Raw genomic sequence first — 11698 nt, 5'->3', positions numbered from 1 at the left:
ACCCACTCCACACCCCCAGGGTTAGGGAGAGCAGGAAAGCCAGACACTGGGGAAGGGGCAACATCAGCTGTTCCCCTCCCGCCATTCTCCCCCACACTTCTCTGCCTGTTCTCAATGAATTTCTTAGCTCCAGTCACACCCCATCTTGCTGGTGTATCCAGGGGCAGGGTACGGAAAGAGGGGCCCAAATTCAGCCTCCACCCTCACCCCAGCACCGGACACTAAGGATGGACAGAAAAGCCAACCTTCCCTTCCATGCAGTCCTACTTGGAAAGGGAGATTTTAGTGACGTGTACAGAGGGCTGCTTGCTAGTGGGTTTTTTGTTTTTTTTTTTTTTTTTTTTGTTCTTGTTTTAGTTTTTTTTTTTTTTTTTTTTTTTTTAATCTTCATTTAAATTAATTTCCACCAGTGCCTCCCATCCTCCAAACTGCCCCACCCCTCCCAAACTACCTTGCTCCACAAATCCATCCTGATGAGACCGGGGTAGCCAACTGACTCTGTCGAGGAAGGAACCGGGCTTTGAACCTCGCCCTGAGCTGCTAGCCTCCCAGCCCTTTTCTAGGGGTCTCATGCCAACTCTTCCGTGCATCAGCCCCTCCCCATCCTGGGCGCCTCACTTCTAGCTTAGCTGTCAGCTGTCCATCACCTCTTGCTGTGTGCATCCCCATTCACTGCACCCCCAAGTCTGACTGTGCTTTTCTCTCAATAGAAAGGTGGGGAGCTGCTGGGGAAATTACCCCATTTATCCCTGTGTTTATCCCTCTCGTAACTTCTCCCAAAAAGGAGGAGCTCTCAGGCCTGGGTGGGGGCCCCAGGGGGCGAGGGGGGCCGTTCAACCTGTGTGCTTCGAAGGATGAGACTTCCTCTTGAACAGTGTGCTGTTGTAAACATATTTGAAAACTATTACCAATAAAGTTTTGTTTTAAAATAAAAGTGTCGCTGGTATTCCCGACTTCGATCACACCCTCGGGGTGTAGGAAAGGGAATTTCGGACCTCAGCGTCGAGGCTCGGGAGACCCTGGCCTCGGGACCCTGGAGAAACCAGGTTTAGCTGGAATTCCTGCACTTCCTCCGCCCTGCCAGAGAAAGAAGGGGTGGGGTGGGCAAACTGTCCTTTGACCCTGAGTTCTGGTCTTCAAATCTGCTCGCACCTCTACTTCGTCTAGTCCGGGACCAAGAGGCCACTGGAGGGAGCCGCCCGGACCAGTTCGACCGAACGGCAGCGGGATCGGCCGGGTAGAAGGAGAAAGGGGGAGCCCCGCGCGCCCGCAAGCCCTCGTGTAGGCGCGGCAGGGCCGCTAGTGAGCTCTCCGCGGCTCCCTAGGAGCGCGGAGCGTCGGGCCGCGGCGCGGCTAGTTCCCGGTAAGTGCGGTCCCGAGAGCGCTGCGCGCGGAGAGGCGTGGAGAGGGGGCTGGGCGCCGAGGACGTCTGGGTCCCGCGCCCAATGGCTGGAGGGCGGCCGAACGCCGCCCGCGCGCCCCGCCCGCCCCTGTCCCCTCCCCCCCCTGCTCTCCCCTCCCCCGCCCGCCGCGCTCCCCGCCCCCGCTCCGGCGCCAACTCCGCGGCGCCTCCTTAAAAAGCGCGCGGGAGTTGTAAGGGGGGGCCGGAGCGAGCCGGAGTGAGCTAGAGCGCCGGGTACACGGGGCGGGCGGGGGCCCGGGCTCCACCTTAAAAGCGGGCGCGTGGGGGTGGGAGGGAGCGAGGAAGGCGGGCAGCGGGGGAGGGCGAGCAGGAAGGGGGGCCGGAGTGTCCCGGGCGCAGGGCGCGCGTGCGGCGGCGGCGGCGGGGAGGGGCCGGCCGCGCCGCGCTCCCCTCCTCCCTCCTCGCATCCCCGGCCCCGCGCGCGCCCAGCAGAAGCGGGGCTGTTGTGTGCGTGCGTGCGAGTGAGTGAGTGTGTGCATATTTTTTTCCTCTTTTCTTTCTCTCTCACTATTTTTTTTTTCTGTCTCTCTCGCGCGCTCTCCTCTCTCTCTCTCTCTCTTTTTTTTTTTTTTTTTTTTTTTTTTTTTTGCGAAGAAACAGCAGCGCCGCCGCCGCTCCGCCGAGGCGCTGCGCCCCCCGGGGGGAGGCGGAGGAGGCGGGCAGCGGCGGAGGGAGGGGAGCGGGGAGGGGGCGCCGCGCTGGGAGGGAGGCAGCGCGCACCGTGCAGCCGGGCCGGGCGGGAGGCATGGCGGGGCCCCCGGCCCTACCCCCGCCGGAGACGGCGGCGGCCGCCACCACGGCGGCCGCCGCCTCGTCGTCCGCCGCTTCCCCGCACTATCAAGAGTGGATTCTGGACACCATCGACTCGCTGCGCTCGCGCAAGGCGCGGCCGGACCTGGAGCGCATCTGCCGGATGGTGCGGCGGCGGCACGGCCCGGAGCCCGAGCGCACGCGCGCGGAGCTCGAGAAACTGATCCAGCAGCGCGCCGTGCTCCGGGTCAGCTACAAGGGGAGCATCTCGTACCGCAACGCGGCGCGCGTCCAGCCGCCCCGCCGCGGAGCCACCCCACCCGCCCCGCCGCGCGTCCCCCGCGGGGGCCCCGCCGCGCCACCGCCCACGCCCGCCCCGCCGCCCGCGCCCGTCGCCGCCCCGACCCGGGCGCCCCGCGCGGCCGCCGCCACAGCGCCCCCTTCTCCCGGCCCCGCGCAGCCGGGTCCCCGGGCTCAGCGGGCCGCGCCCCTGGCCGCGCCGCCACCAGCGCCCGCCGCGCCCCCGGCCGCGGCGCCCCCAGCCGGCCCGCGCCGTGCACCGCCACCCGCCGTCGCCGCCCGGGAGCCGCCGCCGCCGGCGCCGCCACAGCAGCAGCAGCCGCCGCCGCCGCAGCCACAGCCGCCGCCGGAGGGGGGCGCGGCGCGGGCGGGCGGCCCGGCGCGGCCCGTGAGCCTGCGGGAAGTCGTGCGCTACCTCGGGGGCAGCGGCGGCGCCAGCGGACGCCTCACTCGCGGCCGCGTGCAGGGCTTGCTGGAAGAAGAGGCGGCGCGGGGCCGTCTGGAGCGCACCCGCCTGGGAGCGCTCGCGCTGCCCCGCGGAGACAGGCCGGGACGGGCGCCGCCGGCCGCTAGCGCACGCGCGGCGCGGAGCAAGGTGAGCGCACCGGGCAGGTGCGGGCGAAGTTGGTGGGGACGAGAGTCCCGGGAGGGAGAGGCACGTCAGGTGGCCGGGGTTCGACCAGGGTCCCCGTGGACTACGAAAGCGGTTATCTTGGTCGGTGACCTGATCTTCCGGAGCCTCAGTTTCCTCTGCTGTAAACCCGGATTGCTGACAGTAGCGACCCCTGGGGGTAGTTTAGCGAGTTTAGTAAGACTTGGCTATTGAGGGCTTTATTAACCCAGAACCTGGCACGGAAACGACAGCGTAAAAGTTACTCCGTGTTGTTGTCAAAGGTGGCGTCGGACACTGGATTTCATTTCATCCGGGACTAGAAGCTCTAACTCTGCCTGCTTCTTTCTCTGGCCCCAGAGAGGTGGAGAAGAACGGGTGTTTGAGAAGGAAGAGGAAGATGATGAGGACGAGGAGGAGGAGGAGGAGGACAATGTATCAGAGGGCTCAGAAGTGCCTGAGAGTGACCGCCCCGCAGGTGCGCAGCACCAACAGATTAATGGAGAGCGCGGCCCTCAGAGTGCTAAGGAGAGGGTCAAGGAGTGGTCGCCCTGTGGACCCTACCAGGGTCAGGATGAAGGGCGGGGACCAGCACCTGGCAGCTGCACACGCCAGGTGTTCTCCATGGCAGCTGTGAATAAAGAAGGGGGATCAGGTAAGCCCCTCTGGGTGGGCAGTGCGGAGCAGGGCCCTGTGAACTCGCCTGAGACTGCCACCTGCTCTCCCCTTTGCCAGCTTGTGTTGCGGCTGCTCCAGATTCTCCATCTCCTGTGCCTTTGCCCCCAGGAAAACCAGCCCTCCCTGGGGCTGATGGGACACCTTTCGGCTGCCCGTAAGTTGAAGCGCTGGGGACACTGGGGTTAAGAACCTGGGTGAGCTGTGCTGTGGTCACTGTTACTCTTCGTTCTGATGCAGTCCTGGGCGCAAAGAGAAGCCAGCTGACCCCGTGGAGTGGACGGTCATGGATGTGGTGGAGTACTTCACTGAGGCGGGCTTCCCAGAGCAGGCCACTGCTTTTCAGGAGCAGGTGAGTTCCCGGGACTGCACGCGTCTGCACACGCAGGGCCTGCAGGTGTTTGCTGACCCTGCCCTTTCTGTCCTGCCCAGGAAATTGATGGCAAGTCTTTGTTGCTCATGCAACGGACAGATGTGCTCACTGGCCTGTCCATCCGCTTGGGCCCAGCCCTGAAGATCTACGAGCACCACATCAAGGTGCTTCAGCAAGGCCACTTTGAGGATGACGATCCTGATGGCTTTCTAGGCTGAGCACCTAGCCTTGTCCGACCCCATCCAGTTCAGATCCCACCCATGGTGGCCCCGTAGTCCAGGAGCTGGACATGGGGACCCTCTGAACCTTCCCAAGAGACTCCAGTGAGGAGGTGCTCCTCCCCATTCATTTCCCCCTCTTCTCGCCCCCACCTTAGTTCATCCCCTCTCCACCATAGTGGAATGTGGGGTAGGAGGACTTGGCTCAGTTACCAGGGGCCCCCCTTTCACCCCAAACAAGGACATTTTTGAAAAACAAAAAAACAGGGGAGCTTCCTGTGGCCCCAGACCCTCCTCAGTTCAGCCAGATGTATCTTATCTATGTTTTGTTCTGCCTATTCGTCCTGGTGGTGGTCTCTCTTCCCACCGCCTGTGCCCTCCGCCCAGCCTGGCCCCCAGCCTCTGGGGAACAGCTGAGGTAAGGGACCTTGGTCCTCTGGTTCCTTCCCTTTCTGTCTGTCCATTGTTGCTCCACCTGGCTGTATTGCTTTTTAATATTGCACCGAAGGTTTTTTAAATAAAACTTAAAAAAACTTTAAAGAAGAAAAAAAAAAGAGTCCATTTTGTGAATGGAGATAGGAGGCGCTACAAACTCTGTGGAGAGTTAACGTTGAGACTTTCGTGGGGAAGGAATAGTGGCGGCTTTTCTCAGCCCACGAGGAGGCTTGCCAGATATGCAGAACACCTTGGTTCCCGCCCCACCACTGCAGAAAGGAAATGGTATTTGCAGCTGGGCTGGGTTCGCAGCTGTTGTCAGCCCTTCAGAGATGGAAGCAGGATCATGAGTCAAGGCTAGCCTTAGTTACATAGTCATTTCAAGGCCAATTTACGCTGTTCAGTCCTGTCTACAACAACAACAAAGTCTCTAGGACTGAAATAGTTTGTCTTCTGTCTGTTCATTCCAGAACTACCTGCTCAAGTGTTTGTTGAGCGACCAACAGTTAACTGTACACTTGAGAGATCTGTTGTCCCCTGTTGTTTCATGAAGCAGACATCATAAAAAGGCATTTTATAGACAGGGCAATTGGCTTGACAAGGCAGAAAGTTGAGGGTCACACAGGACAAGGACACCTGTTGCTGCTGTCCTTCCAGCCCTGTAGTTAATGCATTTGGCTTCCTACCTGTACTTAAATACCAGTCAGTCTTTGCACATAGCAAGGAATCCAATCTACACGAGTCAGAGATGTGTTCTGGGACTAGGGCGGGCATATTGGAACAAAAGAGATAAGCCGGATCACCTGTCTGAGGAGTTTATTGTGGAAGTAATCGCTACATCACTAGTCCCAGTAGGTCCACATGCTGATCCCAGGTCCATCGGTTGGAGCTTGGGGCCACCAGGTGGGATGGAGCCAGTGTCTCTCCGTAACTGTTACTCCGGGATTCCTAACACGTTAGGAACCCTCTCCAGCCTAGAAGAGAAAAAGGTGCCTACCGCTTGCCGCAGCTACAAGGCAGGTCTGAGGCTCCGCCCTTCGCAGCGCCCTCTGCTCCGCGCGCCAGCACCTGGCGAGCTCCGTGCGCAGTGCAGGCCCAGGCTGCGCGGCCCTCCGCGTGCCCAAATTCAAAAGAGGCAAAAGCCCCGCGGGGCGGTGCCGGCGGAGACGTCGAGGCCGGGCCTCGTGGGCCGCGGCTGCGATCACTGTCCCGGCCGGCCGGCCGCAGGTGTGCTGTGCTCCCGGAACGCCGCAGGAGGAGTTTGCGGTGGACGCTGATGGCTGCGGAGCCGTGGTTCGCTGGGTCGCTGGCCCTGGGCCCTGGAGAAGCACCGCCTTCAGACGAACTGGGACCCGGGCCGCCGCCCTATGGGGACCCCTCGTGGTCGCCCACAGGGAGACCAGAGGCCTCGGCGGAGCTGGAACCCCAGCGGGCACAGCCCCTGATGGAAGCCCCAGGCTCCGCTTCCTCCCGGGAGCCACTGGCAGCGGAGCTCGGGCCGGCCCCGACTCGATTCCCACTGGACTCCATGTTCAGCCCCATCACTGACCAGCTCCGTTACCTGCTCAGGAAGGCGGACGACTTTCAAAGCTACTTGCTCTACAGGTGACCCTGAACAAGGGCCTAGGACAGGAGGACAAGCTGTGCAGCCCACAGGGGCCAAAAACTGAACTCAGGGCCTGGAGCTAGTACACAGGGCTAGCTGATTAGGAGTACACTCTCCTAGTGTACCGTCCGCTGTGGAGAATTGAGAGGCCGAAGAAGGCAGTGTATCGGCCTTAATTAGGATACCCAGAATCTTTCTTCCAGAATTTGGTTTTTGGTTGGTTGGTTGATTGGTCCGATTTTTCCCCCCTTGAGACAGAGTCTCATTATGCTCGAGTTGGCGACCTTTCTGCCTCGGTCTACTGAGTACTGCTTAGTAAATATGAAATGCTAGCAAAGATGTTTAAAAACTGTGTAAGTGAGCTAAACAAAATCCATCTGCATCAACGCTAGCCAGAGAACTTCCGGTATGAGAGGCTACCCTCCACACCCAGAGAAAAATGCAATTTCCAGACCAGGGGGAAGGCACTGTGCTGCTTACAGGAGGCTTGCTTAAATCCCAGCTTTCCATGCAGAGCTTGGAAAGAGCTCAGTTGTATATACCCCCAAACACAGGGGATGGGGCCAGGCCCTTGTGCTAAGCAGGCTTTCTGCCACGGAGCTGCGTTCCAGGCCAGGTGCCAGGACTTTAACAAATGTTCCAAATGGCTCTGATGCAGGTGGTTCTGAAAGATGGTGGGAGAAAGACCTGACATGGGGGGGAGGGGTCTTTTCCTTATGCTGAAGCTAAAGCTTTACCCATGCCAAACCTGAATCTCTACCACGAACTTAGCTTCCCAGTCCCTCTTTTTATGTGTAAGTTTTGGGTGCTGGCATGGAATCCAGGACTCCGCACAGGCTATGTAAGTGTTCTTACCACTAAGCCACAACACCGAGGGAATTTTGTAATGGGTTCAGCCAGGGATACAGGTGGAGGGTGAGCATGGAGCACCTGGGGATGGAGGGAGAGGGCTACCACATGAAGGCCGCTTCCTCCCTTCAGCAGGGACAGGGTGCAGAAGGAACAGTTGGCGAAGGCCATGCCCACCTTCTTAAAAATGTGTGAGCCTTACTTCCTGTACCTTGAGGCTGCCGCAAGGAGTGTCCCTCCCATCTACGGAGCCCTGCAGGAGCTGGTCCGGAAGGGGGTGTGTACAGTGGCTGTCCTACCAGAGCCTTCCCCTTCGGAGCCGCCTAGGCGCAGGAGGGCTGCTTCTGGCCGACCACCTAAGGTCATGAACTCCCACCTTCCATGCAGTTGTTGGAGATCTCCCAGCAGCTAACTCTGCGCTTGGAACAGTTAGTCCTCATGTACGCCTCCTTTGGGTTTGTGGACCTGGAAGAAACTAACCCTCTGAGGTAAGGGGTCAGCAAATGAGGCTGTGGGGTGGTGGAGCCCAGGGCCCAGCTTACTGCCCACTCTCCCGTCGCCTGCTAGCATCTCCTGCTTCTTCTGCGGGAGGTTCTCCATTAGCCCTTCCCACGATGTGTCCATCTTCCGGTACTGCACCCCCGCTGCATACACTGCCAGCCACTTCCCGAGGTACCTCTATAAGAAGATGCGCTGGAACCTGGAGGCCACCACAGAGGCCAGCAGCCACGGCCCGGACTCCCGTGTGGATTAGTGAGTTCCTCTGTCAAAATCAAAGTCCTCTGCTGAGTGCCACCACCAGAGACTGACAAGCCAGGGACCAGAGCTGTATACCACTGAGCTACACTTTCAACCTTTAGTTTTCTTAACTCTCCCTCCCCATTAAAATAGAAGTATTCCTCTTCAGATCAGGCCACTAGGGAGGAAAGTCCTCAGCAGTGAGTCACACTCCTTCCTACCTGAAACCTCAGGCAACCTCTGATGAACTTGAGTCTCACCTCCAGAATTAAAGTTCTCAGCAAAAAAAGCTAAGGCATTGCTTTTCCTTTTGATCTCTCCCTCTCAGCTACTTCTTGTGTTACCGAGATACATGGGAGGATACTGGCCAGGGACCAGCCAATTCGTGCCCCCAGATCCAGAAACTCTGGTCTATTGGCCGGTGGATTTCCCTAGGACCAGCTGAGGATGACCTTGATTCATGGTAGGATCCCAGTGATTGTGGGTGCGAGATCTGAGGGAGGGCGGGACAGAACCCCACAAAGACTGAACCTCAGGTTCCATTGGTAGTAGGGATCACATATTACTGTGCTCTGAACAGTGCTTTATGGAGACTAAACAGCAATCCATAGATATGTGGACCAGTCTATTTTATAAAAAAGGAAACATGTTTTCAGAGTGGGTAAGTCATTCTCCCAGGGAGACACAGCTAGCAAAGTGATGAGCAGCCTCAAGCCCAGGAGTTCCTCACCAGAGGAAACACCGTTCCTTACTGCATTACTAACCCTAACTGAAACAAAGGCCCGCCTGGCTGAGAAGCAGAGGTGCTCGATCTAGGCTTGTCTCCGGGCCCCCAGGATTTTGTGCCCACAGCCACCCGGGGACTACCAGCAGCTACTAACCATCGGCTTCGAGGAGCCGTCGCACGTGCTGGCCACCGACCTGCTGGTGCAGATCCTCATGGGCCAGGCAGGCCCCGCCCGGCCCCCCAGCGCTGCCGGGCCCGCCGCTTGGTCCGCCCCGGCATCCTGAGCCCCAAGAGAAGGCACCGGCGGAAGCCTGACAACACCAAACTCCGGGCAGGAACAGGGCCCGGCCGGGCTGTGTACGCCCCGGCCTGGGCCACCGAACAAGTGCGGGCACACTTTTCTGTTAATAAAAGAGCGAGGTCAGAGGTTCTGTGTCTCCGCTGAACACCTTGTCCCTCCCAGGGGGCGGGTAGGCCCCGCCCACCGCAGGGTCTTCTGGGAAGTGTAGTCTGCAGACATCGGAGAGCACGCTGCGCATGAGCAGATGCGCACATGAGTCAGTCAGGGAAGTAGCGGCTCCCGTCAGCAACCGGAACCCAGAAAACAAGTTTCTGGTAGCAGGAAAACTGTAGGCCCACTAGAGAAAGACTTAGACTCACGCTCGTTTTTTGTGTTTTGTTTTGTTTTGTTTTAACCCGGAAGTGATTTCTATACAGATGTGTGTGTGTGTGTGTGTGTGTGTGTGTGAGTGAAAAAAATACTACATTTCCCGATGTGCCCTAGGAAACTTCAGCGGATCAGTTTGCAGAGTAGAATCTGACTTTCTCTTCCAGCTTTTGGGGTGTCCGAGCAGAGCCGATGGTTGTCTCTTCTCTCTTGAAGAGTGTGTGGAGAGTCCCTCAGCTTCACATCAGTCTTGGGCTGCCGAGGGGACTCTAGCTGAGAGAAATGAACTCTCCTGCTCTGTGAGAAGCCGGACTCGAACTTGGGCCTTCCGAGCACAACTGGCCCCTTCGTAGGAATGGGGTCCTTCTCCTCCCCTGTGTCACTCCACAATCTCTACACTGAGAGTTCGATATTTGGATCCTGACATTTTCACATTCATAATTAACATGTGAAGGCCAGCACTATTGAGACCCAGAGCCATGCCTCTCTGTGTCAATACTGGTGACACACAACCTTTAGTAATGGCGCTCAGGGAAACCAAGGCGGGTGTGCGCGCTTGCATGAGCGTTTTTCCCACAGGAGCCAGAAGGGGGCATCAGAGATACGCTGGGTCTGGAATTACAGCTGTCAGCCTCTGGGGTGCAGGAAACTAAATTAGGGTCCTCTCCAAGAGCAGCCCGTGCTCTTATTAGCAGAGTCATCTCTCCAGCACCTTTCTTTTTTCTTCCCCCCGCCCCAGATAGGGGTTCTCCGTGTAGCCAGGCTGCCTGACTGTTCTGGAACTCATGCTGTAGACCAGCCTAGTCTTGCACTCAGAGATCCCCCTGCCTCTGCCTCAGTGCTGAGACTAAAGGTGTGCGCCACCACTACCGAGCTACTTTTCCTTTTTATCCAGCTGGAGTCTTGGTACATAGCCCAGGCTGGCCTTCTCTTTCAGCCTGGGCTACAGACCGTGCCGCCAGACCTTACACTTCAGTACTTCAGCTGACCACACCTATTATAAGTTCGTCCCATCCTGTCCCATCCCATCCGTTTATGGGGTCGTCCTCCCAATCCTCTCCCCTCTCCCCACTCCCGCACCCTTATAACAGAGCCGGCCTGGCTGTGCAGAACTCACTGTGTAGACCAGGCTGGCCTCAAATTCACAGAGATCTGCCTGCCTCTGCCTTCTGAACGCTGGGATTAAAGGCCTGTGCCACCGCACCCGGCCTATAAGCCCTTTCCAAAAAGATGGGAAATCTCGAGCTGACTTGAGGTTACAAACCAAACTCATGCTCTTCCAGAAAGGTCTCTGTTAACCATTGTCAAATACATAAGGTTTTACTCCACAACTCGGATCAGATTAACTCTAAAATAATTCTGATTCCTCCTAATATTGATTTAAGAAGTTCCTGTGCCTTTTCTCATCATCCTGGCCTCCCAGCACACACTTGGGGGCTCACAACCTTTCTTAACTCCAGTTCCTGGGGTCCAAGGCCCTTTTCCAGCTTCTGCACACACCAGGCACAAGTGTGGTACACAGACATACTGCACGCAGGATACCCATCATATAAAAACTATAAATATTGATGTCAGAGTTTGGGGGTTTGGTAGCGTGTACAAGGCACCAGGTTTGATCCCCAGCAGAACAAAAATAAGAGACTTGGCTCGGCATGGTGGTGCACACCGGCAATCCCAGCACTCAGTAGCTGGAGCTGGAGGCTGACATAGTGAGATCTTGCTTAAAAAAAAGCAGGGGAGCAATGACAACCTACCTGTTTGAAGCCTGGAACCTACATAAAAGTGGACGGAGAGGACTGACCCCAAAAAGTTGTCCTCTGACAGCCACACATGCAGTAGCATGCCCCCTCTCCACCATACATATATGCAGTAATCAACTTGCTGGGCATGATGGCACACATTTCATTTCCGTGCTTGGGAGGCAGACGCAGGAAGATCTTGGTGAGTTCTAAGCCAGCCAGGGCTACCTGTCAAGTTCAAGCTCGGCCAGGGATACATAGTAAGACCTCGTCTCAGAGAAGGCACACTGGAGAGAGGGCTCGGCAGTAAAAAACAACACTGCTCTTCCACGAGTCCAGAGCTTGGTTCCCAGCACCCACATTGTAGTTGACAGCTAACCCCAGTTCTATAGCCTCTGACACCCTCCCCCGGGGCACCAAAGATGCATATGGTACACAAACAGACATGCAGGCAAAACACTCATATATTTTTAACTTAAAGAATAAAATAAGGTTGACAGCTCCTTCGGAACACCCAAAATTGACCTTTGGCCCTCCACACACAGACCTGTACTCACGTGAGGTGTCACGCAGACAGCCCCACCCCCA

The 11698-nt window shown here is 57.6% G+C and overlaps 1 protein-coding gene and 1 long non-coding RNA gene across 3 annotated transcripts; one reads left to right on the top strand and one right to left on the bottom strand.

Moving 5' to 3' along the window:
- The first annotated feature begins 20 nt into the window (after positions 1-20).
- Samd1 (sterile alpha motif domain containing 1) lies at positions 21-4903 on the top strand. Of its 2 annotated transcripts, XM_060392377.1 has the most exons (7): positions 21-1046; positions 1168-1363; positions 2018-3068; positions 3444-3738; positions 3819-3915; positions 3999-4110; positions 4191-4903. In XM_060392377.1, the coding sequence occupies exons 3-7, from the start codon at positions 2169-2171 to the stop codon at positions 4347-4349; spliced, it is 1563 nt and encodes a 520-aa protein (XP_060248360.1). In that variant the 5' UTR covers positions 21-1046; positions 1168-1363; positions 2018-2168; the 3' UTR covers positions 4350-4903. The 2 variants fall into 2 exon arrangements, with proteins under 2 accessions (XP_060248360.1, XP_021487935.1); XM_021632260.2 differs by lacking the exons at positions 21-1046; positions 1168-1363 and having other exon boundaries at positions 1716-3068.
- Positions 4904-5583: 680 nt separating this feature from the next.
- On the bottom strand, positions 5584-8998 carry LOC132656856 (uncharacterized). The gene is made up of 2 exons (XR_009594631.1): positions 8859-8998; positions 5584-8002 (listed from the first exon to the last, which is right to left on the bottom strand). It is a non-coding gene; the product is annotated as an uncharacterized LOC132656856 (long non-coding RNA).
- Between the last annotated feature and the right edge of the window lie 2700 nt (positions 8999-11698).

This window comes from Meriones unguiculatus, chromosome 10 (genome assembly GCF_030254825.1).
Source record: "Meriones unguiculatus strain TT.TT164.6M chromosome 10, Bangor_MerUng_6.1, whole genome shotgun sequence".
Taxonomy (NCBI): Eukaryota; Metazoa; Chordata; class Mammalia; order Rodentia; family Muridae; genus Meriones; species Meriones unguiculatus.
This window is presented reverse-complemented; position numbering and strand designations above follow the sequence as displayed.

Bases quoted from the DNA above. Each gene is read 5' to 3' on its own strand.
- Samd1 (XM_060392377.1), top strand. From the start codon at position 2,169: ATGGCGGGGCCCCCGGCCCTACCCCCGCCGGAGACGGCGGCGGCCGCC. The intron at 3,739-3,818 runs GTAAGCCCCTCT...CCCCTTTGCCAG, and splicing joins GAATAAAGAAGGGGGATCAG to CTTGTGTTGCGGCTGCTCCA. The intron at 3,916-3,998 runs GTAAGTTGAAGC...GTTCTGATGCAG, and splicing joins GGGACACCTTTCGGCTGCCC to TCCTGGGCGCAAAGAGAAGC.